This window comes from Globicephala melas, chromosome 3 (genome assembly GCF_963455315.2).
Source record: "Globicephala melas chromosome 3, mGloMel1.2, whole genome shotgun sequence".
NCBI classification, from domain to species: domain Eukaryota; kingdom Metazoa; phylum Chordata; class Mammalia; order Artiodactyla; family Delphinidae; genus Globicephala; species Globicephala melas.
The window spans coordinates 105,591,379-105,617,849 of record NC_083316.1 but is presented as its reverse complement, the minus strand read 5'-3'; the positions used below and the strand labels follow the sequence as shown (position 1 = coordinate 105,617,849).

Here is a 26,471-nt window from a genome sequence, read left to right as displayed (position 1 = left end):
TACCAAATCTAATAAATCTAATGTACAGTTTTTAGTCCCTGTCTCAAAGGACTTTTGAAACAGCTCATGATACTGTTGACAACTCCCTCTTTCTTCAAACTTCTTTTGAAATACCACACTCTCTTAGCCTCTTCCACCCAGCAGTTAAATGGTAAGAGTCCTTTCAATACTTGGTCTTAGACCCATCTCTTTTTTTCACTCTGTTTCTCCTATGGTCATCTCACCAGACCTGTAGCTTTAAACACTATCTGTATGTGATAAGTAATAAGTGACGGCTCCCATACTTTTCCAGATCAGACCTCCCCTCTCAATATCAGCCCTGTGTGTAAAATACTGATGTTGCCACTTTTATAGTTCATTACTTTTACTACTCCAATTCTCACCAAATAAGAAAAAAGAAATTGTCAGTGTACTACAAACAACTTTCCTCTAAATGAAAAGGAGAGGGAAACAGTTTCTCTTTTTTGGATTAGTTTTTAATTCTTAAAGGTTTCAGTGGACACTTAAATATCAAAAAAGGTATCTGATCAGAAAGATAGTACGTTCTAGACTCACAGATTTAGAGAACGAACTTATGGTTACCCAAGGTGGGGGGGAAGGGGAGGGGGGAGGGATGGATTGGAAGTGTGGGAGTGACTTGTACACCCTGCTGTATTTAAAACAGATAACCAACAAGGACCTACTGTATAGCACAAGGAACACAGCTCAATATTCTGTAGTAACATAAATGGGAAACGAATTTGAAAAGAATAGATACATGTATAACTGGATCACTGTGCTATATGCCTGAAACTAACACAACATTGTTAATCAACTATGCTCCAATATAAAAATTTCTTAAATAAAATTAAAAAAAAAACTTTCCATCAAAAAAATTCTTAATAATTAAAATCCTTTATAATGTAAATTGATTTTAGATTTATTCTGCAATACACGTCTTAAAATTTTAGTTTTTCAGTTTCCAATATCCAAAAATTAACTTGTTTTGAATTCACTAATTTAAATTACCCTTTACATATCAAAGGTCATAACTCACACTCTGCTTGACCTAAAAAAAAAATACAACTGAACACAAAGGCTAGGCTTATTGATGATTTCTCAGTAAAAAAATTCTTAAAAAATCAAGCTATCGTTTCTTCCCTAACACCAGAATTTTCTTCAGTATTTTAGAGATAACCTAGGATGGAGACAGATTTTTTAAAGTGATGAACAATAAAGCTTTAGGAAAAAATACTTATCCAAGCTTTTAAAAAATTACAATTAGAAACCTTAACACTGCTTTCACTGGCTCTGTAACCGAGAGTGCAGTATTATCCTCTGTGTACATCCTCATCATGGGCACACCAACACACTTTTCATTGATAAATGCTTTAGGTACACATTACACTAAAATGTCAGTTATTTTCTTTCTTCAGACATCCCAGTTACTAAGTCCACAAGACTTTCATCTCAAGTATACAAGGTAGTGTAGATGGTCTCTGCGACATCACTGGACAAGGATGTTAATACCCATGAAAGATGACTGTGCAGTGCTCAGAATGATTTATGATCATGTTTTGTCCAAAGCTGAATAAAGGTGCTTATCATTGTACAAAGAAAAATCAAGACTGTCTAGACAGTGCAACTCTTGAATACAGTTAGAATAAAACACATTTCTGGCAAAGCCTATTACCAAATATATTCATTTTTATACAAATTTATTCTCTTTTTTATAGTTAAACTGGTAAAGACTTGGCAAAAGTATCTTAGCTCAGCAATTTCAGGCCATAGTAGGCAAAAGACAGTAACCTACATAATTTTTTTAAAATTTGGGAGGAGGGGAAAATGTTTGGGTTTTTATTTTGTCTTACTGGTGTTTCAAAGAACAACTGAGCAAAGCTGTACCAAACTATCTCTTTAGGTCTATGGCTGCTACAATATTGTTTCCAGGTAGACTTAAGGGTGCTCAAATATGGACACTTTTTGAAGAGGGAAATGTACCAGTCCCTTAAAGTAACTTCTGATATTTTTCTGTTACCTGAAGATTCTACAGTTGCAAAAAGCAGTTTCTGAGCATAAACCACAACCACATCCTTCCACTCATTCATTAAACAAATATTTATTAATCAGTTTTATCAAGAACCACGCTAGGGACTTTTCAGCCCTCCCAGAGTTGATATTTTTATAGTAGAGGCTAAAGATGATGGGTAGGTTTTCTATCTTCTATCCAGGGCATTTTCTACTATACCAAGAAGCCTCTATTAATTGTTTAATCCAGTTAAAAAAAAAAACAAAAAAAAAACGGTTGATGCCTCTTTTCAAGTCACAGCCTCTCTGTGACAGTTTCCTAATCTGTAAAATGGAGATAATAATCCCTGACCACCTGTACCATTTCCTTGGAGTCTCAAGACTGTAAATAAAGATCAATGTGTTACAGCCACATAAAGCAGCTGAGGTTTCTCGGGCTTGACTATCAAGCCAACTGATACAGCTTGATTATAATACAGCAATTTAAGTTTCAGTGCCATGTTAGAAATGTAAAAGTGTGACTCACAGTTACACACTTCAAAAGGCTTAGTAGGAAAATTATTCCTAGATGGCCTGGCTTTTCAATGCCCAGCCACTTCTCAACAAGAACAAGATTACACACTCAGTTGACCCTATCAAAGCAAAGGCAGCATTTTCTTTTCCCTGAGGCTGTACATGCTCTCAGCGTCCAGTCAGTGTTGCTCCTGCGGCACCTGCTGGGAAGCTCAAACCCAAATATATTCATTTTTTATGAATGTTATAAAAAGGTCCTCCATGTTAATACGGAGGACCAAAACCCATGCCAGTGAGCATCCCTTAACTCCTCTTGCAACTAAGGGTCCTCCTCCTTTTGTCTCCACACTGCATCTCTGAAATATATCTTGCATTAAATCTTGATCATGTTTTATGGATCCATTATGAATCCATGCTTCTGTGTTAAGGTTCATTTATTTAGAGAAACAAAATTTTCTTTTTTTATTTTCTTTTTTTTTCTTTTTGGCTGTGCTGTGTCTTTGTTGCTGCGTGTGAGCTTTCTCTAGTTGTGGCGGGCGGGGGCTACTCTTCGTTGTGGTGCACTGGCTTCTCACTGTGGTGACTTCTCTTGTTGCAGAGCTCGGGCTCTAGGCACGCAGGCTCAGTACTTGTGGCTCGCGGGCTCTTGAGTGCAGGCTCAGTAGTTGTGGTGCACGGGCTCAGCTGCTCCGTGGCATGTGGGATCTTCCTGGACCAGGGCTTGAACCTGTGTCCCCTGCATTGGCAGGCAGATTCTTAACCACTGCACCACCGGGGAAGTCCATAAGGAAACAAAATTTTCTATTAGCATTATCTCTGCAACTAGAAAGTGGTTATTAAACTAATACATTAACTTACATAGTTAATGTGAGGATTGGGTAAGATAAGGTATTCGTTTACATTAAAAAAAGCTAAAATTATTGAAGATGAAGAAAGCTGCAAAGGACTAAAGATAGGATATGAGATGGCTTTATTTTTTCAATATAACAAAATTATATGTATTGGCTAATCATTTTCTGGCTGCCACAAAATATGCATCAAACAATCATTTACCCTGCCAAATGAAGACTAGGGAACTACACTGCATCCTAGCATTGTGATCTATGAAATAAAATTTGGATCCCAATCACAACTGATATTACTTTTTACACAGTAAATCAACCTTACCAAATAATCTTAAGCAACAGAAAAAAAAAAAAAACTACCTCAACTGGAAAACAATGTTGCAGGGGGCAGATATATAGCTTATAAAATTTTGCATGCATTTAACAACTACTTATTTAGAAGATGTTATGTACAGGGTAGTAGCTATGGTAGAAATAAGAGAAATTTTTAAATATACAGAACTGTCTACCCTCATTCAAATTATCTGATTTCAAATTATTCTGGCAGACCATATCATCTAAATGCTAAAAATTTCTGTTAATTACAACTACCAAAAAGGTCACAAGTTCAACATGAAGGGTGATCACACATAAACAGAACTGAAACAATAATCCATTCCAGAAGTTTTAAATTCTCCCCAATTAATATTTGTACTAAATGAAAAACAAGATGGAAAAGCCTATTTAGCAGTGTAACAATCTGCCTCTTCCATCTTTTTCTGAGCAATTCTCTTACTATTTCCTATAACTACAAACACACTTGGAAAATATAACAGGGAAAAGGATGATTTTTTTTCTCCATGACTTTTAAAGAGTTTGACTCTGGATAAGAATTGATTTATAGGTTAGGCAATAATTTGGTTTTGCATATTTGGGGTAAGGTGAACCCTGGCATAGAATCCAACCCAATTCAAGTTTATTGTGATATACACCAGATTTTTTGTTCTAAGTAATACTGCAAGATACATCAAAATAGTAGTTTTTCTACTGTCAAGAAACAAAAGTTTCATACAAAATACAGTTGTACATAATCTAGGTTTGGCTATCCATTACTCATGGGGTAAAATAAGAATTTGTAATATAGGAGACCCTCATAATCTCTCCGGCTTCCTTTAATTACAGCCAACATTTACTGAAATACTACTGTGTTCCAGACACTTCCCTAAATGCTTTCACACCCTATTTGCCTGAACTGGCACATCTTTGAGAGACAGATCTAATCTCCACTTAACAAATGTGGGAACAGTCTTTTGACAGGTTAACTTACCCCAAACCGTGTAGCTATTAATGTGGCAATGCAGAGAATCTTCTAAATGGTAGAATTCCACATATTACAGGGAGCCAAGGTGAATTATTTAAACTTACCTATTTTGGACAAGGAGACATTAGACAAATCGCCCAACTTAAGAAACTGTCCTGCTCAAACTTCCCAATTCCTCAGCTATTTTCGCTCTTTACCTTGCTTCATCCTTCTCTCCTTCCTCTGCTTCCAAATCTACAGAAGCTAAGGATTTCTGACACAGTTCTCATAAAAATGACAGCAGAAGTTCTGCGCTGTGTATGACACCAGAGGGTATTTTTAAAAATTTCTTTGCTCTTTGTAGAAATGCCCCCAGGGTCTACAGTGTGTGCGAAACTCTTTGCCCTACAGGACTGTTACAGACAGCTGGATCAGACCTCCTACGGAGGAGAAAAAATTGCTAGTGTACAGATATAACCCACCTGGAAGGCACGTAAAATGTTTAATATGAAATTGTGTCCTAAATAGAGTTATACGAGTTATTTAACTTTAGGAGCTTATTTGGAGGCTATGGTGGTAGACAGGGTAGTTAAACCAATAAATCGTTCAGTTTCTATGTTACCTAGAATTTTCTTTTTCCAATTAAAAACCGACATTAGCAGCGCAAGCTAGCAACTCCTTCTGATCAAATGCTCTTGGTCATACTGGGTTCCTTCTTCCCGTACATGCTTTACCATTGCAACCTCTTCACCCCTGGGTCCACTTACACATCCATGCCCTTTCAGGAAGCCTTGAAAAAGAAAATTATCCACACAGAATCCTTGAGATTTGTCATCAATGTTTTATTACCACACATAGTAAGATTTGACATGATTAAAGAAAAAGTAAATATTAGTCTGTTTTAGAAGTCTCTGTATTTTTCCAGTCATACACCACTTTATTATTTCTATTAATTTTCCTTGAAGTTTTTTATACACCTTCAAAATCCTATCCTTTAAGTTAGAAAATTTCTGAGAGTTCTATCAAATATTTAATTTGATATAATACTGCTTTATTGCTGAAATGTTGATTTTAAAGTATTTTCTCCTGGGGGACTTTTTGCCTGCTATTCCCTGTCTTTAACACACTTTGAATATGGCTGGCTCCTTCTCAAACTTTAGGTCTTAGCTCAAGTGTAGCCTCCTTCCCAGACCACCCAACATATAGTTTCTTCTCAGCAGTGCCCCTTTTTTCTTCTTCATAGCATACATCACACCCAGTAATTATTTTTTTTATTTACTCAGCTCTTGTAATATATGTACCTACCTCCACTCCTTCAATGTGTATTAAAATGGAAGGTCCACAAGGGTACAGACCTCTCCCGTCATTTTTAATCAAAGACATAGTGAATGAATATTGAGTCTTTATGGGCAATCCCTGTTTTCCAAATAATGTCCTGAAATAGTAACAAGTAAAATTTTAAGTGTCTGCTCCTGAGTCAGATCCAAGTTCAAAATCTAGCTCTGCTATCACTAGCTATGTGAACTCTGGCAAGTTGTTTAACACCTCTGGCCCTCAGTTTCCACATCTGTAAAATGGAGATAATATTACCTATCCCATAGTGTTTGAGAAGATAAAGTGAGAAAATATCATGATTGTATAGAACACAAAAACTCTCATACACTGCTGGTGGGAATATAAATTGGTACACAACTTTGGAAAAGAAGTTTGGGCATTATCTTCTTAAGCTGAAAAAAATGCATACCTTTTAACCCAGCAATTCTAATCCTAGATATGTCCCTATAGATAAACAACACTTAAATGAAGTAGGACACTTACATTAAAATGTTCATATCAGCATTGCTAAAAACTGCCAAGGACCAGAAACAGTCTCAAACATCCACAACTACAGAATTGTAGCATTTCATATAATGGAAGATAATTAGCAATACAAATGAATGAATTAAAAATACACACAAACATAACAGTGAGCAAAAGATGACAGATAAAAAAGCACTGTATGATTCCATATAAAGTTTTAAAGCAGGCAAAACTAGACTAATGGTCTTCCAGAATACATAAAGGTGACAAAAACAAACAAACAAACAAAATACCAAGACCCAGACCCAAATAAATGATCACCATTAAGTCAGGACAGTGGCTACTTTTGGCACAGGGAGATCAGTATGGGGTGCACAGAGGGTTTCTGGAGTGCCAGCAATGTTCTATTCCTTGATCTGGGTGGTGATCACTTGATTAAGTTATGCATTTAGTCTTTACATTTTTTTTCTCTGCTATATACCACCATTCTAAAAAGACCTTTAGGGCTTCCCTGGTGGCGCAGTGGTTAAGAATATGCCTGCCACTGCAGGGAACACAGGTTCGAGCCCTGGTCCAGGACGATCCCACATGCCGCACAGCAACTAAGCCCATGAGCCACAACTACTGAGCCTGTGCTCTGGAGCCCACAAGCCACAACTACTGAAGCCGTGTGCCTAGAGCCCGAGCTCCACAACAAGAAAGGCCACTGCAATGAGAAGCCTGTGCACTGCAACAAAGAGTAGCCCCCGCTCGCTGCAACTGGAGAAAGCCCACGCAGTAACAAAGACCCAACACAGCCAAAAATAAAATAAAAATTTAAAAATAAATAAATAAATAAAGCAATGGGCAAAATGTCTAAAAAAATAAAATAAAAAGACTTTTAAAAGATTAAAAAACAAAATGTATTAACTGCTTGGTACATTGTCTGACATTAACAGGGTAAGTGGTTGATAAATTTTGGCTATTATTATAAACAACAAATAAGTGATTATTTCAACTGCCCATGGGGTGAGTTTAAATAACTGGATGTTGAACAAATACACAAAAATAAGTACTGCAAAACATTATTAATCTAGACTCTACTACACTGCTTCTTATAATACTGGCAGTTTAAGATTACCTCTGGAAGAATAAACAAAAACACTGACCTATATATAGAAATGTGGCATCTCCATTCTGAATGGTGGTAAAAGATTTATTACCTACACCATCAAGAAGTCAATAGGATATAGTGTGAAGAACCTGGCTTTGAGGACCAATGATCACACTACTAGAAATCTTTTGTAACTTCTCTAGTGCTAAAAATGTGTTTAATAAATGAAAGCTTCCTCCCTGTGCTGTTTTCTTTGGTGGCAACTGATAAGCACATCATAGCAACACTAGCTAGGGTTAATATTAAATTGCACAGTAGGAGAACAGAAGCATAACTTGTGGGCCTAGCTTTATTTAAGCAAATTATATCACTGTTACTGACACTCAGAGGAGTGGGGAATCTTCATTTCAGGGCACAGTTAGTATAAAAGAATTCACTGCTTTCTTTACAAGCAGCATATTATTGATTTAAAAAAAAAACCAAAATTACACTTCAAAAAAATTAAAGTTCACCAAAAAATGGTATTTAAATCCTAAAAACAAACTTCTGAACTAAAGTATCCATCAAGATACTTTAGATAAAAATTTCTCATATAGTTTAATAGCATCTTCTTAATACCAAAGTAAGCTAAAGTGTTAAATTAATATTATGAAACAAAGCCAAATCACTAACTAAAAATGGACGCATACATATGCAAATTTAGGTGCCAAAGTGGCTGGGCTTATTCTAACCGTTTTTTCTTTAAGTACTAGCCAATTATATCACCCCAAAGCTACCAACATTTCCTATCCGTGCTGTCGGTGATTGGTGTATTCAGTGTAATGCTCCCCATACAGACTATGCTCTCAAAACAAAGTATTGTTTTACAGGAATCCAATCTGCTCTGGTTAACAATGGTCTATTAATATCCAGTGGCATTAATGCAAAGCTCAAAACTCAAGTGCCACAGATAAAAGTGGATGCTGTGACCATGTGACTTTACAATGAACCAAGTCAGAACTGCTGATTGCAGTCAAAGAATTCAGTCCTCTACCTAGCCCATCGTGTTCAAGACTGAGTTACAACAAAATGCATTATGCATAGCATAATTTATACATTATTTCAAATCCCACACAACTTGCTAATGTCAACAAATAGCTTAAAAACATTTTAATTCAACTTACCAGAAAACTTATATTATTAAGTGATACTGGAAGGTATAACTGTGTCATTTACATTTCAAATTGTTTTATTTTTAAAATAAGGAGAACCAAAAGTTGTCAAAGATATAAATATATGACTTAGCAATATCCTAAATGGGTAAAGTATTAGAAAAGCAATATACATGGAGAACCACGCGATAACAAAAACTACATTTAGCACGTGGTATGCACTTGATAGTTCATGTATTTCTCACATGAATATGTGCTATTTCTCACTATGAATTATCATCTTTCCCATTTTCTATAGAAGGAAACTGAGAATCTGAGGTGACAAGTTCTTTTTCTGAAGGTTACACAAGCATTAAGCGGAAAGGCCAAGATTTAAACCCCTGACTGACAGCTAAACTATCTATGTATGGAAAAAAAACTAGGACAGATTGAAAAAAAGCAAAGACCAGAAAGGAAATACTCTTAGATAGATACAGCTGCACTGAGTTTGCTTTCTTTTTCAACTGAGAGCACTTCCCCAAGTGTGTGCAACTTGGCTTAAAGTGAAGCCTTCCTAGCTTGAAATATTAGAAAAGAGAGCCCAAGAGCCAAGAGAGGAACTAGAAATTAAGTGGGAATCTCTAGAAAAAAAAAACAGAATGATAGCGAGGGTAAGCCCCAAATCTCAGGTGACCACTAAATCACACAGGTACAGGGGAGGATCTGCACCACACACATACACACACACACACACCCCCAAAGAGACAGGCTAAAAAAGCAGCAGCTGAAAACACAGGACACAACAGAGATATCAGGTACTGCATAGTGGGGATAGAGGACTCAGTGTGCAGTTTGAATCTAGGCAACTTAAGTACCTGTTAGAACAAAAAACAATAATCCTTAGCAGAATACTGAAAAAAACAACTACCCAAAGTTGCTACAATGTGTTATCTACATAGAAGTCTAGTCTTTACCCCAAAATATTACTGAACAGGAAAATATAACCCATAATCAAGAAAAAAAGTCATTAGACATTAACTCCAAGTGGGCCCAGATGTTAGATACGAGAGACAAAGACTTCAAAATAGCTATAATGAACATACTAAAAAATTAAAGGTAAATACGGTATCAGTGAGTAACAGAGAGGGAATCTCAACAGAGAAATGGAAGCTATATTTTAAAAATTAGAGATTCTTAATCTGAAAATCAAAATAATTGAAATAAAAAATTCATTAGATGGATTCAACAGCAGAGTGGAAATGGCTGGAGGAAGCAGTGAAACCCATTAACTTACAGATAGAAGAAATTTAAACCCAAAAAGGATCCACACAAAGAGAAAAGCCCCTATGTACAAATTCCTGAAAGCCAAAGGTAAAGAATATATCTTGAAAGCAACCACAGAAAACCAATGTATCATATACAGATGAGCAATGGTATGATTAATGGTTGTCTTATCAGAAATAATGGTGGGCAGAAGACACTGGAAGTGCATACTCAAACCACTGAAAGAAGAAACTCTGGCAACCAGGAAACTGACATCCAGCAAAACTATCCTTCAAAAGTGAAGTAAAGACATCTTCAGATAATAAAAACAAAGAATTTTGTTGCCAGTTGACCTCCCTTACAACAACTACTCAAGGAAGGGAAATAGTATCAGATGGCAACACAGATCTACAAGAAGAAATGGGGGAAAAAAAAAAAAAAAGGAAATAAAACACCATATAAGCATTCTTTCCTTTTTTTTTTTAAAGTCATAGGACTTTTGTTGAAAACAAAAAGTACAACACTGTATTGCTGGGTTTGTAATTTACACGATGACCAAAGTACTAAGAAAAGTATTCTGTTTTAAGGTTCCTATATTTTAGCTGAAAAAATTCAATATTCTCTGTAAGTGGAACAACCACTGAAATAATGCAAAGAGATATATAACAAGAAAGTAAATAGAATTAAAATGGATATTAAAAAATATCTGATTAGCATAGAAGATGGCAGGAAAAGAGGATTAGAGGAACAAAAACGGGTATGAAAACCAACAAATAGCAAAATACCATGCCTAATAACAGCCAAATCACAATAAATGTAAATGAACTAAAGAGTCTGCAGAGAAAATGCAAGTTATGGTACACATATCATACGGTACATGTATGAGACTATCATAAAAACATTCACTTAAATAGAAGATTACTATGGGTGACATAGGAAACTGATTACTTATGATTAGTTATTTAATGCTAGGTGGGAAGAGTAGGATATAAAATCATAATTTTTACATGTATAAAAATGTAAAAGTGTTAAGGATTTGAGGTCTTTAACTTTCTCTGTTTTTCAAACCTCCTATATTATCTTCTCTTCATAATGATACGGTAACAAACATTTTAAATAAACAAAGTACAACAAAACCCTTGGAGTACATTTTTAAAGTGTTGGTTCTGAAAAGGACTAATACTTAGCCTCTTAAAATGCGATACTCTAGGATGACACGAGACTGAAATTTTCCAAATGTGTAGTTGGCTGACTCTTTTTGTATTGAGATTTAAAACACCATGGTTACTCTGTGCCAGCACTATGCTAGACGGAGATACTGTGACAACCAAAACTCAGGTCCTGTCTCTGCGTCTACTCAAGAGCTATTCTAAGACTGCTATTTTCTGCTTTTTATGATTTTCTTATTTTCTATCTGTATAACATGCTGGTCATCTTTGAATCCACCTCTGCCAGTGTTCATTTTCCCTTCTAATCTGCCCTCGTTCTGAAAACCAGAAGGCCATATTTGTTATAACTGTGTATAAAGTTTAACTATGTAGTCCCCAAGTGCAGGTGTGCTGAACCCTTTTAAATGAGGCCTTTTTGTTGTTATTGTTGCTGCTTTGCTTAATTACTGAATCAGCTTTGTTTCTAATCAGCAAATCTGCCAAATAATTGGGACTGAAATAGGTGAGACGATAATTTTTCAAGTGCTACAAGCCAAATCTATTATTTCTGGAAACTTACAGGTAAGCCAGTACTAAGAATAATTTATCATAAAGCTTAACTTCTAAAATAGTAAAGCCTGATTATTTGTGTCTGAAACCATTAGGTTCTATAAAAGAGAGGTAATATCTCACTCCAACTATTCCATGTGAACTCATCAGGATTCAGACTTACCAGTTAGTACTTTTGTGTCTGACTTCCCTACAGGATCTGTCCTAGCACCTCACATGTGAGCTTTCACTAACGTGTCTATGTTTAAATCCAGCATCTACCACTCACTGGCTGTGAGACTTAGGCAAGTTGCTATTAGCCTCTGAGGTTTGTCTATCTGTAAACTAACTGGTTTGGAAGATTACTGTGCACAGACTACAGACTGCTCCTGAAACATGACAGATGTTGAATAATTGGTAACATTATACAATTCATTATACAGTTATCTAAGGATTAAATCCAGATCTTTGATAGGTTCCTACAGTAGGATGTTTCAAACTGACAATCAGCATATCAAAACAAACAAACAAAGCAACAAAAAAACCCACAACTATGTACTACTGTCATAATGATAACCAAAGTCTGTCTAGGACATTGGTTCTCAAACCTGGCTCTCTGGGAATCACCAGGAAAGCTTTTTTAAAATGGCATGTATATTCTTTGAGAGAGAGGAATCTGTAATTTTTCTCCAGGTAATTCTTTTAGAAATTTGGGAATCACTAGTCCAAAAGAAAAGGGAGACAGAGAGCTAGTTTCAAAGAGATGCAGCCTTACCAAGTATTAGTTAAGTGCTTAGACAAACCACAACCTTGCAAAATATGACTGCTACTCTACGACCTTCTGAAAACCCATTTCCTCCAAAGATAGATTTGAAGATCAAATACAGATACATGAGTTAAGAGTGCTTTGGAAACTTAACACTTTATACAACATTAAGAAATTCTTCACAGCCTTTGCAATATTAAAGACCCAGATCTCCATTCTCAGAAAGAGATAAATTCCACTGATTCAACAAACATTTCATTGAGGGCCTAATATGTTTAGACAACTTTATTTAAGGAAGGATCTCATACAAAATTAGAGAAAATTTGACTGTTTAATAATTTTAAACTAGTGGTGACTGTTTAACATGTAAGAAAAGGAAGGGAGAAATCCAAGAAAGGAGGAATGAGGGAAGGGAAAAGTTCCTTTAAATATCACTTCCCCTGACAGCACTGGCTAACTGATTTCTCTGTGATGAGGGAAATGTTCTGTATCTTCATTGTCCAGTATGGTAGCCACTAGCCAACATGTGGGTATCGAGCACTTAAAATCTGGCTCAAGTAAATACATTTTTAACTTTAATTTATACTTAGTTTAGGGACTTCCCTGGCAGTCCAGTGGTTAAGAATCTGCCTTCCAATGCAGGGAACACGGGTTCAATCCCTGGTCAGGGAACTAAGATCCCACATGCCGCAGGGCAACTAAGCCCATGCACCACAACTAGAGAGCCTGTGTGCCTCAACTACAGAGCCCACGCGCTCTGGAACCCACGCACCACAACTACAGAGCCCACGCGCCACAACTATAGAGCCCACACACTCTGGAGCCCGTGCACCACAACTACTGAGTCGGTGCTCTGGAGCCCACGCACCACAACTAGAGAGAAGTCTGCACGCTGCAATGAAAGATCCCGCGTGCTGCAACTAACACCCAACACAGCCAAAAATAAATAAATAAATAAATATTTAAAAAATAAAAAAATTTAGTTTAACAGCCAAATGTGACTAGTGGTTATAGTACTGAAAAGTGCAACACTAGAACATTTAAACATTTACATCACACTTTTGGGAGATACAGATAAGAAAAGCAGAAGAATTTAAAAAAAAAAAAACTTACTATGATTCCATTTATAAGAAACTTTCTTATACTTAAATTTTTTTAAAAATATTTTTTTATTGGGAAAAGATCTATCCATACAGTGAAACTGAGGGCTCCAAATCTTTTCTACTTTATCTTCAATGAACTAAAACACAACTGACATGGGAATTTAAAAAAACAAAACAAACAAACAAAAAAACCAAAATAGCAAGAACTTACATAGTATTAAACTGTAGGACATTGGAATTAACATCAACTGGGAGTCAAAATGGTTGTTGCAAGTTCCAACCGTGGCTCTGCCAGTTACGGGTCTTATGATTTTGGACAGGTTACTTAGTTCTTTTGTGTCTTAAATTCCAAATGTGCAAACTGGGGCCATCTGCCCGTCAAATGTCCTTTAGAGATTCTAGATGACAATATAAGGTACATAAAAGAGTTTAAGATTCTTCTGTACTACAATAATTTATAAAGAATAGTTCTATTATTCAACGTGTATTGACTGAGGGTCTGCTATGTAGTAGAGACATAATGATAAACAGTCACAGACATAGTCTGCTCCTCATGGAACTTGAAGTCAACTCAAGTTTACTCAAATAACCATCTTAACAAACATACTCCCACTAACTGAAATAAGGGCTCGAAGAGAAAAGAGGTTTGTCCTAGACTGGAGGATAAAGGCTTCCTCTCTCAGGAAATAAAGATTGAAGTGAAATATTAAGACTGAAAAGTTATCAGTATGGTATGGAGGAGAAGGGAGGAAGAATTCATGGATAGTATTACGTACAAAGGCACTATGGCCAGAGGAAGTACTGTGCCATTGAGAAATTGAAACACTAAAGAAGAGGCAGGCCAGAACTAGACAATGCAGGGCTAGTTTTAAGGCAAGAAATAACATGATCAATTTTGTTTTAGAAAGATCACTCCAGGCTCAATAGTAATAGGAGGGCATAGTGAATAGGGGAAACCATAGAAGGCTACTGGAGAAAGATATGCTACAGACTGCTCTAGGATGGTAGCAGTGAGGATGAAAATAATATTTAGGAAATAAAGGTGATACAAAGAACTCGGTGATGAACTGGATGTAGAGAGGTGAGAAAAAGTGTCAAGGATCACTCAGTTTTCTCACTTGTGCAATATGATGAATGGTGGTACCATTCACAGAGACACAGGGCACAGGAAGAGGGCCTGGGTGGTTTTGTTTTCAGAGGTAGAGGAAGAAAACTCATAAGTTTGTGACTGTGGGGTGTCCTTTAGGCAGGAAGCAAAAACGTCCAGCAGGCTCTGGATGCCCAGAACTCACAAAGGTAGTATTAGTATGAGACAAAATTTGGGGAGCAATTAGCCTACAGGTGATACAGGGGATATACAGAGAGAGAAGACGGCAGAGGAAGAAGGAAAGCCAGAATCAAGCCTAGAGGATGGCCAGTTTAGAGACGAAGGAAAATGCAGAAGACATTGGGCTGAAAGAGCCAGAGAGAAAGAAGTAAAACTAAAGGAGAGAGTGATGTTACAGAAGCCAAGGAAGTATCAAGAAGACTTCAAAAGAATATCAAATGCTGCTGGAAGGCTGAATGCTGCTGAGAAAAAACGTTTGCTGGAATTGGTGATAAGGATGGAGAAGGTCACTGGTGACTTCAATAAGAACTATTTAGGTGAGGGGCTTCCCTGGTGGTGCAGTGGTTAAGAATCCGCCTGCCAATGCAGGGGACATGGGTTCAAGCCCTGGTCCGGGAAGATCCCACATGCCACGGAGCAACTAAGCCCGTGCGCCACAACTACTGAGCCTGTGCTCTGGAGCCCGTGAGCCACAACTACTGAGCCCATGTGCCACAACTACTGAGTCTGCGTTCTAGAGCCCGTGCTCCACAACAAGAGAAGCCACCGCAATGAGAAGCCCGCGCACCACAAAGAGTAGCCCCCGATCTCTGCAACTAGAGAAAGCCCGCGCAGAGCAACGAAGACTCAATGCAGCCAAAAATAAATAAATTTTTTTAAAAAAGAACTATTTAGGTGAAACGATGGGGTAAAAGTCATGCTACAGCAGATGATCAGGGTCCTCATAGGTCCTTTAAGTCTTCCTCCACTGGAGTATAATAAAGCCTGCTCTACCAAGCCACCTACCCACAAAAAAGCCCCAAAGTGACTCGCACGCTAAACTCTGTTAGAAGCTACATCATTGAAGGAACCAATTCATACCAACCCAACAAAGAACCATCCAGAGGTTTCTAGTATTCTTACTTTAGATGAATAGCTAATTTGTCAGTGTTCAGGAACAGCATAGTGAAAATTTAAGGCAGAGAAATTTCTGAGCCCAAGGGTACTATGACTACACCAGCCACAATCAGCTTCTGCAGAGAGACAAGATTCCACTAAGCTATGTTTGCCTTTCAGACTTCCCCTTCTTCTAATCAGAAATCCCCAAGTCCTCCATGGGCTCCAAGTTTTTCATAATAGCTTTAAGAAAGCACTACTACAGGTTCTAGTGAAAAATGGAAGAATCATAAATCCAATGGCAGATGATAAATTTCATATTTAATGGGAAACCATTGATATATTTTTAACTTCAGTATTTAAGTAGTTTTCCTCGTCCATTCCTCACTCTCTCACTTTGTGGAGTCAACCCACTAGTTCCCCACCCCTTTATACTCTATTTGAAAAACTACCGGTTCTCATGGTTTTACCTGAAATTTGCAGCATAAAAGCACATTTTTATACTACAAATTAAAACCCATTTTCTTAGGTTCTATTATTTCACAAACCAGTAGCTGCAATTTTATAAGTGTTTGCCCCATTGTAGAACTAATTTGTAGAAATGAAACCCAACTCTTGAGTCCACCTCCAAAACTTGCTCTTCCCAGTCTCCCACCTCTTCATATATATCGACTCCATTCTCAACAGGGGAAAACCCCCCATCCAAACAGTCACCAAATCCCAACAATTCCACCTTTTAAACATATCCAGCATCTAAACAGCTGTCATTGTATCAAACACTATCACCTTCATAAAAGTCATCATCATCTTAACTAAAACACTGCAGTAGGCTTCTAACTTGTTTCCCAGCTTCCACTCTTACCCCCTTACAGGATACTCTCCACACAGCATGAGAGTGATGTTTTAAAAATGTAAGTCAGGTCATGTCAAGTCTGTGCTCAGAGCTCTCCATGACTCCCTACCTCACTCAGGGTAAAACCCCAAGTCTTCATCACGATATACCAAGTTCTACACTGTCTGCTTTTCACTATTGCTCTAACCTCCTCCCCTATGACTCTCCTGCTAGTCACTCCAGTCTTGCTGGCCCTCTTGTTTCTCAGTCATGCCAAGCATACCCCAGGCACACTGCCATCTCAAGGTCTTGGTGTTTGCCATCCTCCGCCTAGTGTTCTTCCCCTCAGGTGTTTTCACGGGCTGATCTTTCACTCCCGTCTAGTGTCTGCTCATGTACCAGAGGGGGCTTCTCTAACTCCCCCAGAATAACACCACCCCAGCTATCAGCATCTATCCACCTTTCGGTTTCTTCTCGGCAGTTACACTGACCTATCTGTTTACTCTCTCCTACTGCTAGAATGAAAGCTCCACAAGTCTGTTGTGCTCACTGCTGTAACCCCAGCACTCAGAACAGGGCTATTATTGATGCTCAATCAAGATTTGTTGAATAACTAAATTCATATTCATTTCACTTCAGCATGGAGCCAATGTGACTAGTGCTACAGACTTTACAAACACGTATGAAACATGTAATTAAAAATTAGTGAAAACAAACATACTAAATACATAAGAACCTAGAAATGCTCTTTTGGTCCTTCAAATTCTGGTCTAACAAGATTGGGAATGTGACTATGAACCCAAACACACATAGAGAAGACGCTGATTACGACAGCAGTGTATAGATTTTTTGCCAGATTTTAAATCCCCAAATTTATCTTTCCTTCTCCCCAGGCAGTTAGTTGGTATATACTTGGAGAATGTGTACAGTCTTACAGGTAAACCAGACTTCAGCTCTGGTGGCATGGGTTTAGAGGGTGGGGCCCCTGGCAAAATTGTGAAACAGTGCAAGTTTGTGCCCTGCACAACTATTTCTGATCAAGGTCCCACCTTCACTCATTCCTGGACCTACTCTATTCCTTATCCCCAGGGATGTGACCCATTCTGGTTCCCCCAGGGCGACCTGCAAAGACTCAAGCTCTGTACTGACATGATTAGCAGTGTGGGGAATTTCTTGTCCACGGCTCAGCACAGCGCATTTAGAGCAGCAGCTACACTTGTTTAGTGTTTTAAAGTCCCTGTTAAGTGGGAGGGACTGCCCACCCTGATACATTCGATAAACGAATCTTTATTAACTACCTATTCTCTGTCTGGAGATGAATGAGACACCAGCTCAGATCCTAGTGAAAGAGACAGTCATATTAGTCAGTAATTACATTGCCACAAGAATTCCTCCTCTTTTCTCTCAGTTATGTAACCATTCTACTCTCAGGAGGTCAAGATAGAAGAGTGATGTTGGCAACCCCCAACATGTCCCCCTCAACGTCCCTGCCATCTCAGAGCAGGTCCACGGGATAGGGAGAAAGAAGAAACAACAATAAAGAGGAGCTACTATGTCCTGGCATTAATAAGAAAAACCTGGGTGTGAATGCCAGCTGTACCACTTTCTGTGAGAGTGGCATTAAGCAATTTCTTCACTTTTTATGACCCCATTTTATCATGAGTAAAATGTGTATAAGAACTTATTTCTTAGGAATTAAATGAAAAAACCAACAAGTTCAGTGAAACATAAGACACTTGATACAGCTGTTCCCTTGACCTTTCCCTTTTTATTAATAAGAGAGGCTAAAATAGAGAGGCCACGTACAAAGATTTGACATACCACCAGCAAAAGGCTCCAAGTCTTGGCCTACGGACAAAACTGCAGTGGTAATGCACTCTTTTCAAACTACTTTAAAACTTCTTCAAATCCAGTAGGAGCTATTATGGATTCTCCACCACACACTTTTCCACATTTGATAATCATGCTTTCCATCATACATGTTGAAGTTGTCTATCAAATACTTATTTGTTTACCCCCCACTTTTTACTTTCTTCTTGTAGGGGCAGGAATCACTACTTCGGTTTTATTCTTTGAAATACTTAAAAAAAAAAATCAATTACTGGCATATCTCTGAAGACTTTGTGCCTTCTTTAAAACACTTTTCTCTCAGCTTCCCTGACACTGCTCTCCTGGCTATTTCTCACCAGCCTTACAGCTCCTTCTTAATTTCCTTTGCTAGTGTTGACACAATCTCTAGTAGACCTTTAGACATTCCCCAGGCCCAATCCCAGACCCTGTTTCTGTTCTCTTATTTACCCACTCTCCCCACGTAATTTCATGCACGACTTTAGATGATAAATACATAAATATATATACACGTACATATGTATGTAAATATATATGTATATACACATACACACATATATTTCATATACATATAAAATATATTCTGCCCCTTCTCCCTCAAAATGACTCTTGGACTAAGATATCTTGCAGGCTACTCAAAAGCATTCTTTCTTTCCTCCCCAATCTATATTCCTTCTCCAGCCTTTCCCATCTTAGGCAAAGTACCAACCATCTATTCAGCTGCTCAAGTCCAAAAGCTGGGAATCAGCTTCTCGTTCACTCCCACATCCAATCCACCTACATCCCACTCATTCTGCCCCCAATCCTTACTATCTGTAAGGAGACCACAGTAAAAGCTGCTTCCATTCTCACCCTTCTCCATCCAGCAATCAAAAGCTGTCAAAACAAAACAGATCTTGTTGCTACCTCACACAAAACTCAGTAACATCGCACTACCTTTATAATAAAATCTTATAGTGGCCTCCTCATAGTTCTTTTGACATACCACTCTCTCACCTCACTATCTTCACAGATTTTGTTCCTTTGGCCTGGAATATTGTTCTGCCCTATCATCAACTTAGCCTTCAGGTTTCAGCTTCAATGTCATACTTTGTATACCCATCACACAGACGACTGTTTAAAAATGGATAAGTTTATACTGTATTTTCTTGCTTTTGCACCTTTAAAATAATAAGGTGCTTTCATTTTGCACTCTAAGTTGTTTATTACTTTATTTGGTAATACCTAATAACAGTTAAAAAAAAAAAAAAAGGCTTCCCAAACCCCAATTAAAATTAGGTCCTATTATATCCTCACCAGCATTCTAACCCTTCTCTTTCATAGCACTGGGGGAAAAAAAAAAGTTTGTAACTAGGTTATTTGTGCAACCATTTGGTTAATGTATGCCTGAGTATGACAGAGTCAGTATCTGTTTTGCTAATCACGGCATCATCCCACAGTGCCACAGCCAGGTGGCCCACACCTAAGAAACTCTTCTCCCCAATAAATATTTGATAAATGGAGAACTCATAAGTCCTGGCCCTAGAATGGCTGCATAATATAGCAAGACACACCACGGTTATTTAACTATTCCCCTTCAGTTGGATTTCTAGGCAAAATACTTTAAAAAGTCACAATGCTGGGCAAAAAAAGGAATTCATGTAGAAGACACTATAGTCCTTTCCCCCAACAAGTTTCTGGAGTGCATTTCTTTTACTTCTTTTGTTCTTCCATAGTTCCTAGCACAAAGTTAGATCCATGGTAGATATTTAAGCATTCAGTGACCCAAGCAGACTACATGACAGTCACTCAAGAGCTAAGATTAAATGTTACAGAATTCTAAGTATTATGATTTCACCTAGAGCTACAAGCATCAGAAAAGGTTTTAAGGAGTAAGAGTCAATCTAAAAAGTGAAGAACAACTTTGGGAATCGAGCCAACCTATACTATCAGGCCTCCCCTGCCCTCCTTGAGCAGTGGTTTATCTATAGCCAGATTTGTATTCCTTAACATGACACATCTCTTTAATCCAGTCACTCAATTCTAAACAAAATTATCTTCAAGAGGAGGTTCTATGCTTATTTAACCTAATAAACCTTTTTTGCTGTCCATAAAGGGCCCGAATGGTAAAAGGTAAAAAACTACAAAGAACTCATTACACTACATGCTGCACAAATGAATTCTGAACATAACATTTTAGATACTACATTCACTGAAAAATGCAGAAATTAGGAGAATCTAAAACTGAAGTCCTAAAGTTTAACGATGTATTTTCTTAAGGGCCAATATAAGATTCAAATGGTAACTATACTAGGCATTATTTTGCAGGCACTGAACGTGGGCCTTTGCATACATTTTTTCCCCCTAATCTTCAAAATAACTCTGAAAGGTGAGGAAGCTGAGGCTGAGAAGCTAGGTGACTTCTTCAACTACTATACATCTAAACAATACAGGTGTTCTTTTTTATATACTGTGAACTGACCAAAAACACCAAACAAACAAAAACCTGAAAATCTGGAGAACTGGAAGGGCTTTGTTATTGACAGAATTTAGTTTAAAATAACAAAAACATTCCTAGGAAGCATACAAGATCAAGGTATATAATATCCTTCAATTAAAAAAGCTTTTAAGACTTATGGGTAAATACAGACTGTTTTACTACTAAACTACAGGGCTTTGGTGAAATCTGAAACTATCTATATAATATTTCCAATAATAAAAATGCTCTAAAAGGGAAATTACCAGCTATATAATCTGCTTTATGAGAATTTTGAGTTTTGAAAGGAAAATATAATAGATTTGAAAGAAACTACAGGAATATGGATAAAATAAGTGTTTTAAAAATCGTTTTTCTTCTTATATGACAAAATACCGTAACAGAATGAAAGAAGTAGTATTACCCAAAGCTAAATGATGTCAGGCTTTTAAACAATCAATAAGCTGTAAGTGTTGGGACCTCGGCAATTATTTCAATGAATGTTATGAATGTTACATTTTCAAATACTGGGACAAGTACAGTCTTGTATGAAATGACTGTATGAAGTCAAATAATCATATCCAAAAGAAATTACATACTTTCTGTATTTAAACTTTCCGACACTTCGATCGTGTCAAACTATATGGTGCTAACTCTTTGCATTCACAAAATTCCATCAATGTAGTCATTATACACTTATAAAGGCAGTCTTCAAGTAATCCTAAATCATAAAAAATTATTAATCAAATCTCAAAAGCATCAATGTCATCTCAAAAGAACGATTTTGTACCCTGAAAAAATAAAAGTTGTATGCGGCCATAAAAGAAGAATTACAGAAATCAATAGAGTTTACAGGGATGGTTTCTGTTCACCAAGTATAACTACTTAGACAAGACCCCAGAAGGTCTTTCTGGACATCTTCCACAGAAAAAACAATTCTATTTCTCTCTCCCTCTCTCTTAGACTCTGCCCCCCGCCTTTTTGATGTAACCCTCTTCCAAAACGTTTACATTATAAAAGTGGATTTATGCCATTATCAGGAAGAGCTTGTCCCAAGACTTAAGATTTCTATATCAAGATTGCAGGAATTGAGCTTTAATAATTCATACACCACAAACACACCCTGCTAAGATTTTCCCTTCAAATACTAATGTTCCCACTCTTGGGACCCCTAACGGGTGTACATAAGCCACACAACACAACCTTTAAAAAAAGACACGGATGGTAGGTGCTCTCCACTCCCTCCTGAGAAACGTCCTCACCACCTAAACCTCCTGCACATTCCCTTCTCGGGGCCTAAAAGTACAACTGTCATTCAAAGGGATGGTAATTGTTAAGCGTGGGTGAGAAAAAAAAGCATACACAAGATATATAACTGGATGGGGGAGATTGTTAAATGCAGCCTCTCCGGTATCACGTAACTAGCCTAACCCGCTGCCAACTTTTAAGAGATTAAGTTACATTCCTCTGCAATTCCACCCTTGACAGCTGAATCCAGAGATGCCAGCGAGTTGTGCACGTCCATTCACGCCGCCTCAGCAGACGAGAGCCGGCAGCTACATCCCGCGGTCAGCGCGGACCAGCGGCTGGGGTGGGGGTGGGGGGCTGGCGAGAGGGCTGCAGAGAGGGCCGGGAGAGCTCACCTTTTCTAGCTCATCGTGGAGCTCCGCCAGGCTGGGCCGGAGGAGCTTCTCGCCCAGCTGCGCTACCGTGTGCCGGTAGTAGTCGATCCTGGGCACGGCGTCCATAGTGTTGTGGCCGAAGGTGCGCAGGTAGTAGGTGTTGGTGTGGGTGTCATAGTAGTAGTGCTGGTGGTGCCCACTGCCGCTGCCGCCGCCGCCGCCCGAGTGCAGGCTGCTCCCCTCGCTCAGCACTGTGTCCCCGCCGTTCTGGAAGTTCACGTTGGGCCCGTCGCCTCCGATCCCCGCTGCATCCGACATGCTCTCGTCTGCCGACGAAGAGGCAGCTGGGTCCACGAAGTTCACGCGGAAGCGGCCCTTGGCTTCCTCGCTGCCCTTGGCTAGCCCGCTTTCGCCGCTAGCTTTCCCGTCCACGGGGGTCTCCCTGGCCCTCGCCCCAGCGTTAGCCGACGCCGCAGCCGCAGCCGCTCGCCCGGCATTCTCGGAAACCAGATCCACCTGGAAGCGGCTCTGGCTCGGGGTGGGCCCCAGGGGTCTGCCCAGCCCGTCACTGGCCGCCGCGGCGCCCTCCCCGCGGACCCCGCCGCCGCCCCGGCTCGCAGTCGCAGCATCCTCCGGCACCAAGGGCACTGCCGTGCTGGGCAGGTCCATCCCGGCGGCGGCCAGCGCGGCGGCTGGAGGCGTCTCCCCGACCCCCGCCAGCCTCGCGGCGCCGGAGGAGGGCGCCGTGGGCCCCGGCTCCATCGTCGCCCGACGCTCGGCAGACCCGGAGAGCCTGGCGGACCTGGCGGGCTGCACGCCCTCCGCGCCCCCGGCCGGCGGTGGTTGCGGCCGCAACGCCAGGTGAGGGAGTCACACTCTCCAAGCCGCGCACGCGCCGCCGCTAGCCCAGGCCGGCACGAACGCCTCCGGCAGCGGAGTCTGCGCGCGAGTGCGGCGGGCGCGGGGCGGGCCCCGCTGTTTAAAGCCTCGGCGGGGCCGCGGCGTTGGTGTCTCCCGCTGCAGCACGCGGGAGGCGGGGCCCGCGACTCGTCCGCCCCTCAGCCCGCCCAGCCGCGGTCCCGCAGTGGCGCGCGGCGGAGGTTCCCTCGGCTCCCGGCCAGTCCTGGCTCCTGCGCTACTCCACTCAGGGATCGCGTCCGGCCCGTCCACGCCGGGCCTCGGGCAGCATGAGCAGCGCGATCCGGGAGCGGCCAAGCGCCGCCTCGCCGCCGTAGCCGGGAAGATCTCTGCGCCGCTACCTCCTCTTCCGTCGCCCTCCTCCCACCCCTCCACCTCCTTCCCCCGCCCCGCTCTGCGGCGAAGAGGAGCGGGGCCCCCCGGCCTCCTCCCTCTCTCCCCGCCCCTGGGTCAGCGCGTCAGTGGGCCGACGGCACAGGCCACGGCAGACCAGGCTGCGGACGGTGTCCGGCCCACCCGGCCAGAGAAAGGGCGCGCGGGCCCTGCCTCGGCTCACGCCGACTGCTGATGCTCCGGCGGCGGCTCCGGAGGCAGTCGCCCGCTCGCTTTTTTTTTTTTTTTTTTTTACGTTCTAAGCTCTCAATATGGGGCTGAGCCGGCGAGATCTCGCGAGATGCTGCCAGGGCTACCGGGCCGCTTCCCCTGCGGCACGTGGTACCCGAGGCGATGCAGGAGCGGCGGGCGGCCCTGAGCTCCTGCGGGTGATGCCGGGGGCTATCCCGTCCGGACCGCAGGTGCTTCCGAAGTTGCGGGCAAGGTGCGCCTCCCGGGGAGGCGCGCCCCCCGGCGAGGCCTGCTCGGAGCTCCGGCCCGCCGCGACTCCCCTCACCCACTCCAGGCCTGAGCCTAGAGGGAGGCAGGATTTCCTCTGTGCTGCCTTTGAGGCGTTTACCTGCCTGGCAGCGTTAGATTTCCATAACCAGATACTAATTCCAGTCGTGATGCATTGGGTGTATACACATTTCCTATGACACCTTCATTTTAAAAGCTGTGATGTTTGAAGGTGAGAAGGGAGCCTGGTTGTGATACCGTATTGTTTCAAGACGATTTTTAACTGGAGGCATTTCCAAAAAGCATAGAAATGAATACACTGAGAGCAATAACTAACCGTGGAGCACTAACCGGGAAGTTTCGACGTGGTTTAAGTTGTGAAGAATTCCGCTATTTCAAGTAAAACAGAAAGGTACTTCTCCTGTGCAGACCTATTTTCTCTTCTTTAAAAAATAGGGGAATATAATTACTTTGCAACTTTCTTAGCGGTAGAATCCATTTTTAACCTAAATTCTACCCACAGCCCTACATAAACAGATAACCATGAATGGTTTCTTCCATCACTTGTCTTTTAGTTTTGTATTGATGTTTACGTAATTTTAAATTTTATTTATGGGGATAAACACATCCTTTGCTGAATCCTGGAAGCATGATCAAAGAGAGGCAGAGTTTGCGGAACTGTTTGGAAATACCGTCAAGAAAGATGCAACCAGGCAATTTTCAAAAAATTGTCCTATCCGTGATTTTATTTGACATTCACAACTTTTCATCTCAGTTTATTATCTCTGTTGTAAAGATGGAGAGAGGAAGGAACCGCTCTTGGATCATGGAGCCACAGTTTTTAAAGTCCCTCATGAGCTGTAGTAATATTAGAAAACTAGAAGAAGCCAGAACAATCAGGTGGTCCTTTAGGCAGTACAGTTTCTACTACAAGATTGCTGCCTTAGTAGTTGATGCATGTGGTACCTTTTAGCTCCAGAGCTAATTTGGTGGCTGTGGGTATTCAACATTCACTGGTCTAAACAAATAGTAAGCACCTACTATGAGGTGCTCTGTGTTATGGGGATCTAGCAATGAGCAAAACAGACAATCCCTTCTCTCGTGGAGCTCATAGTCTAGCAGGAGAGGCGATAAACAAGATAAATAGGTAAAATATGTAGCATGCTAGTAGTGAGTGCTAAGCAATGGGGAATGGGATATGTGTGTAAGATGGAGGTGGTAAAATTTTTCATAGGATGGCCCCAGTGAGAAGGTGACATTTGAGTGTGGAAATGAGTCATGCAAATACCTGGGAAAAGAGTGTTCCAAGCAGAGGAAAAGCAAAGGCCTGAAGGTGAGAGCATGCCTGAAATGTTGATGAAATTGCACGTAGGCCAGTGTGGCTGAAGCTGCTTAAGGGTTGGGGAGAATCAAAGGTCAGAGAGTTTAGGGGTTGGGGACATGACAGTCCAGAATGTATAGCACCTCTTTGGCTTTTACTCTGAGTGGGATGGTATGTTAGCTTGGGCTGCCTTCTCACTGTGTCCTCACATGGTAGAAAGACAACTGTGATGTCTCTTCTTCTATAGGGCACCATTTCTCTCTGATCAGGGCTCCACCCTTATGACTTCATTTAACATTAATCACCTCATTAAAGGCAATATCTTCAATACAGTCACATGGGTTAGCACTTCAACATAAGGATTTTGGGGAGACACAGTACAGTCCCTAGCAATGGCAAGTTATTGGAGGGTCTGAGTAGAGGAATGACATGATTTGATGATATATAAAGGATCAGTCTAGCTGCCTTGTTGTAAATACACAAGTGGGTAAGCAGTGGTGACAAAGAGAAAAGCAAGGGGATGTGTTAAGAGGTATTGCTGCAATCCGGGAGGTGAAGGTGTGGCTTTGACCACTGTGTGCAGCAGTGGAAATGGGAGGAAAGTGGTCAAGCTCTGAAGTGGAGGCAATAGAATTTGCTGATGGATGTGGAGTATTGTAGAGAATCCAAGAGTTTTGGCCTGAGCAACTGGAAGAATGGTATTGCTATTTTCTGAGATGTAGAAGATGGTAAATGGAGCAGGCTTGGGTTGGAGGAATATCATGAGCTCAAACGGATATGTCTGTTGGAGGAAACAAAGAAATGTATAGTAATAACAAATAATAGTCACTCATAAACGTGTGATGGCAAACCGAGAAGTTCTAGGAGAGGAATATGGTACAATGAGAATGCAAAAGAGAGGGACCAAACTTAGTCAGGGAGGAAGTGACTCTTCAGTGAGGTCTG

General features: G+C 40.4%; 1 protein-coding gene across 3 annotated transcripts in view; it reads right to left on the bottom strand.

Moving 5' to 3' along the window:
- Positions 1–23,724, bottom strand: part of SLC12A2 (solute carrier family 12 member 2) — a 108,476-nt gene extending 84,752 nt beyond the window's left edge. For all 3 annotated transcript variants that reach the window (XM_030869740.2, XM_060296167.1, XM_060296168.1), the window contains exon 1: positions 22,478–23,724. In XM_030869740.2, the coding sequence (XP_030725600.1) occupies positions 22,478–23,218 (741 nt within the window). In that variant the 5' untranslated portion in view covers positions 23,219–23,724. The remainder of the gene's footprint in view (positions 1–22,477) is intronic.
- Positions 23,725–26,471: the final 2,747 nt, after the last annotated feature.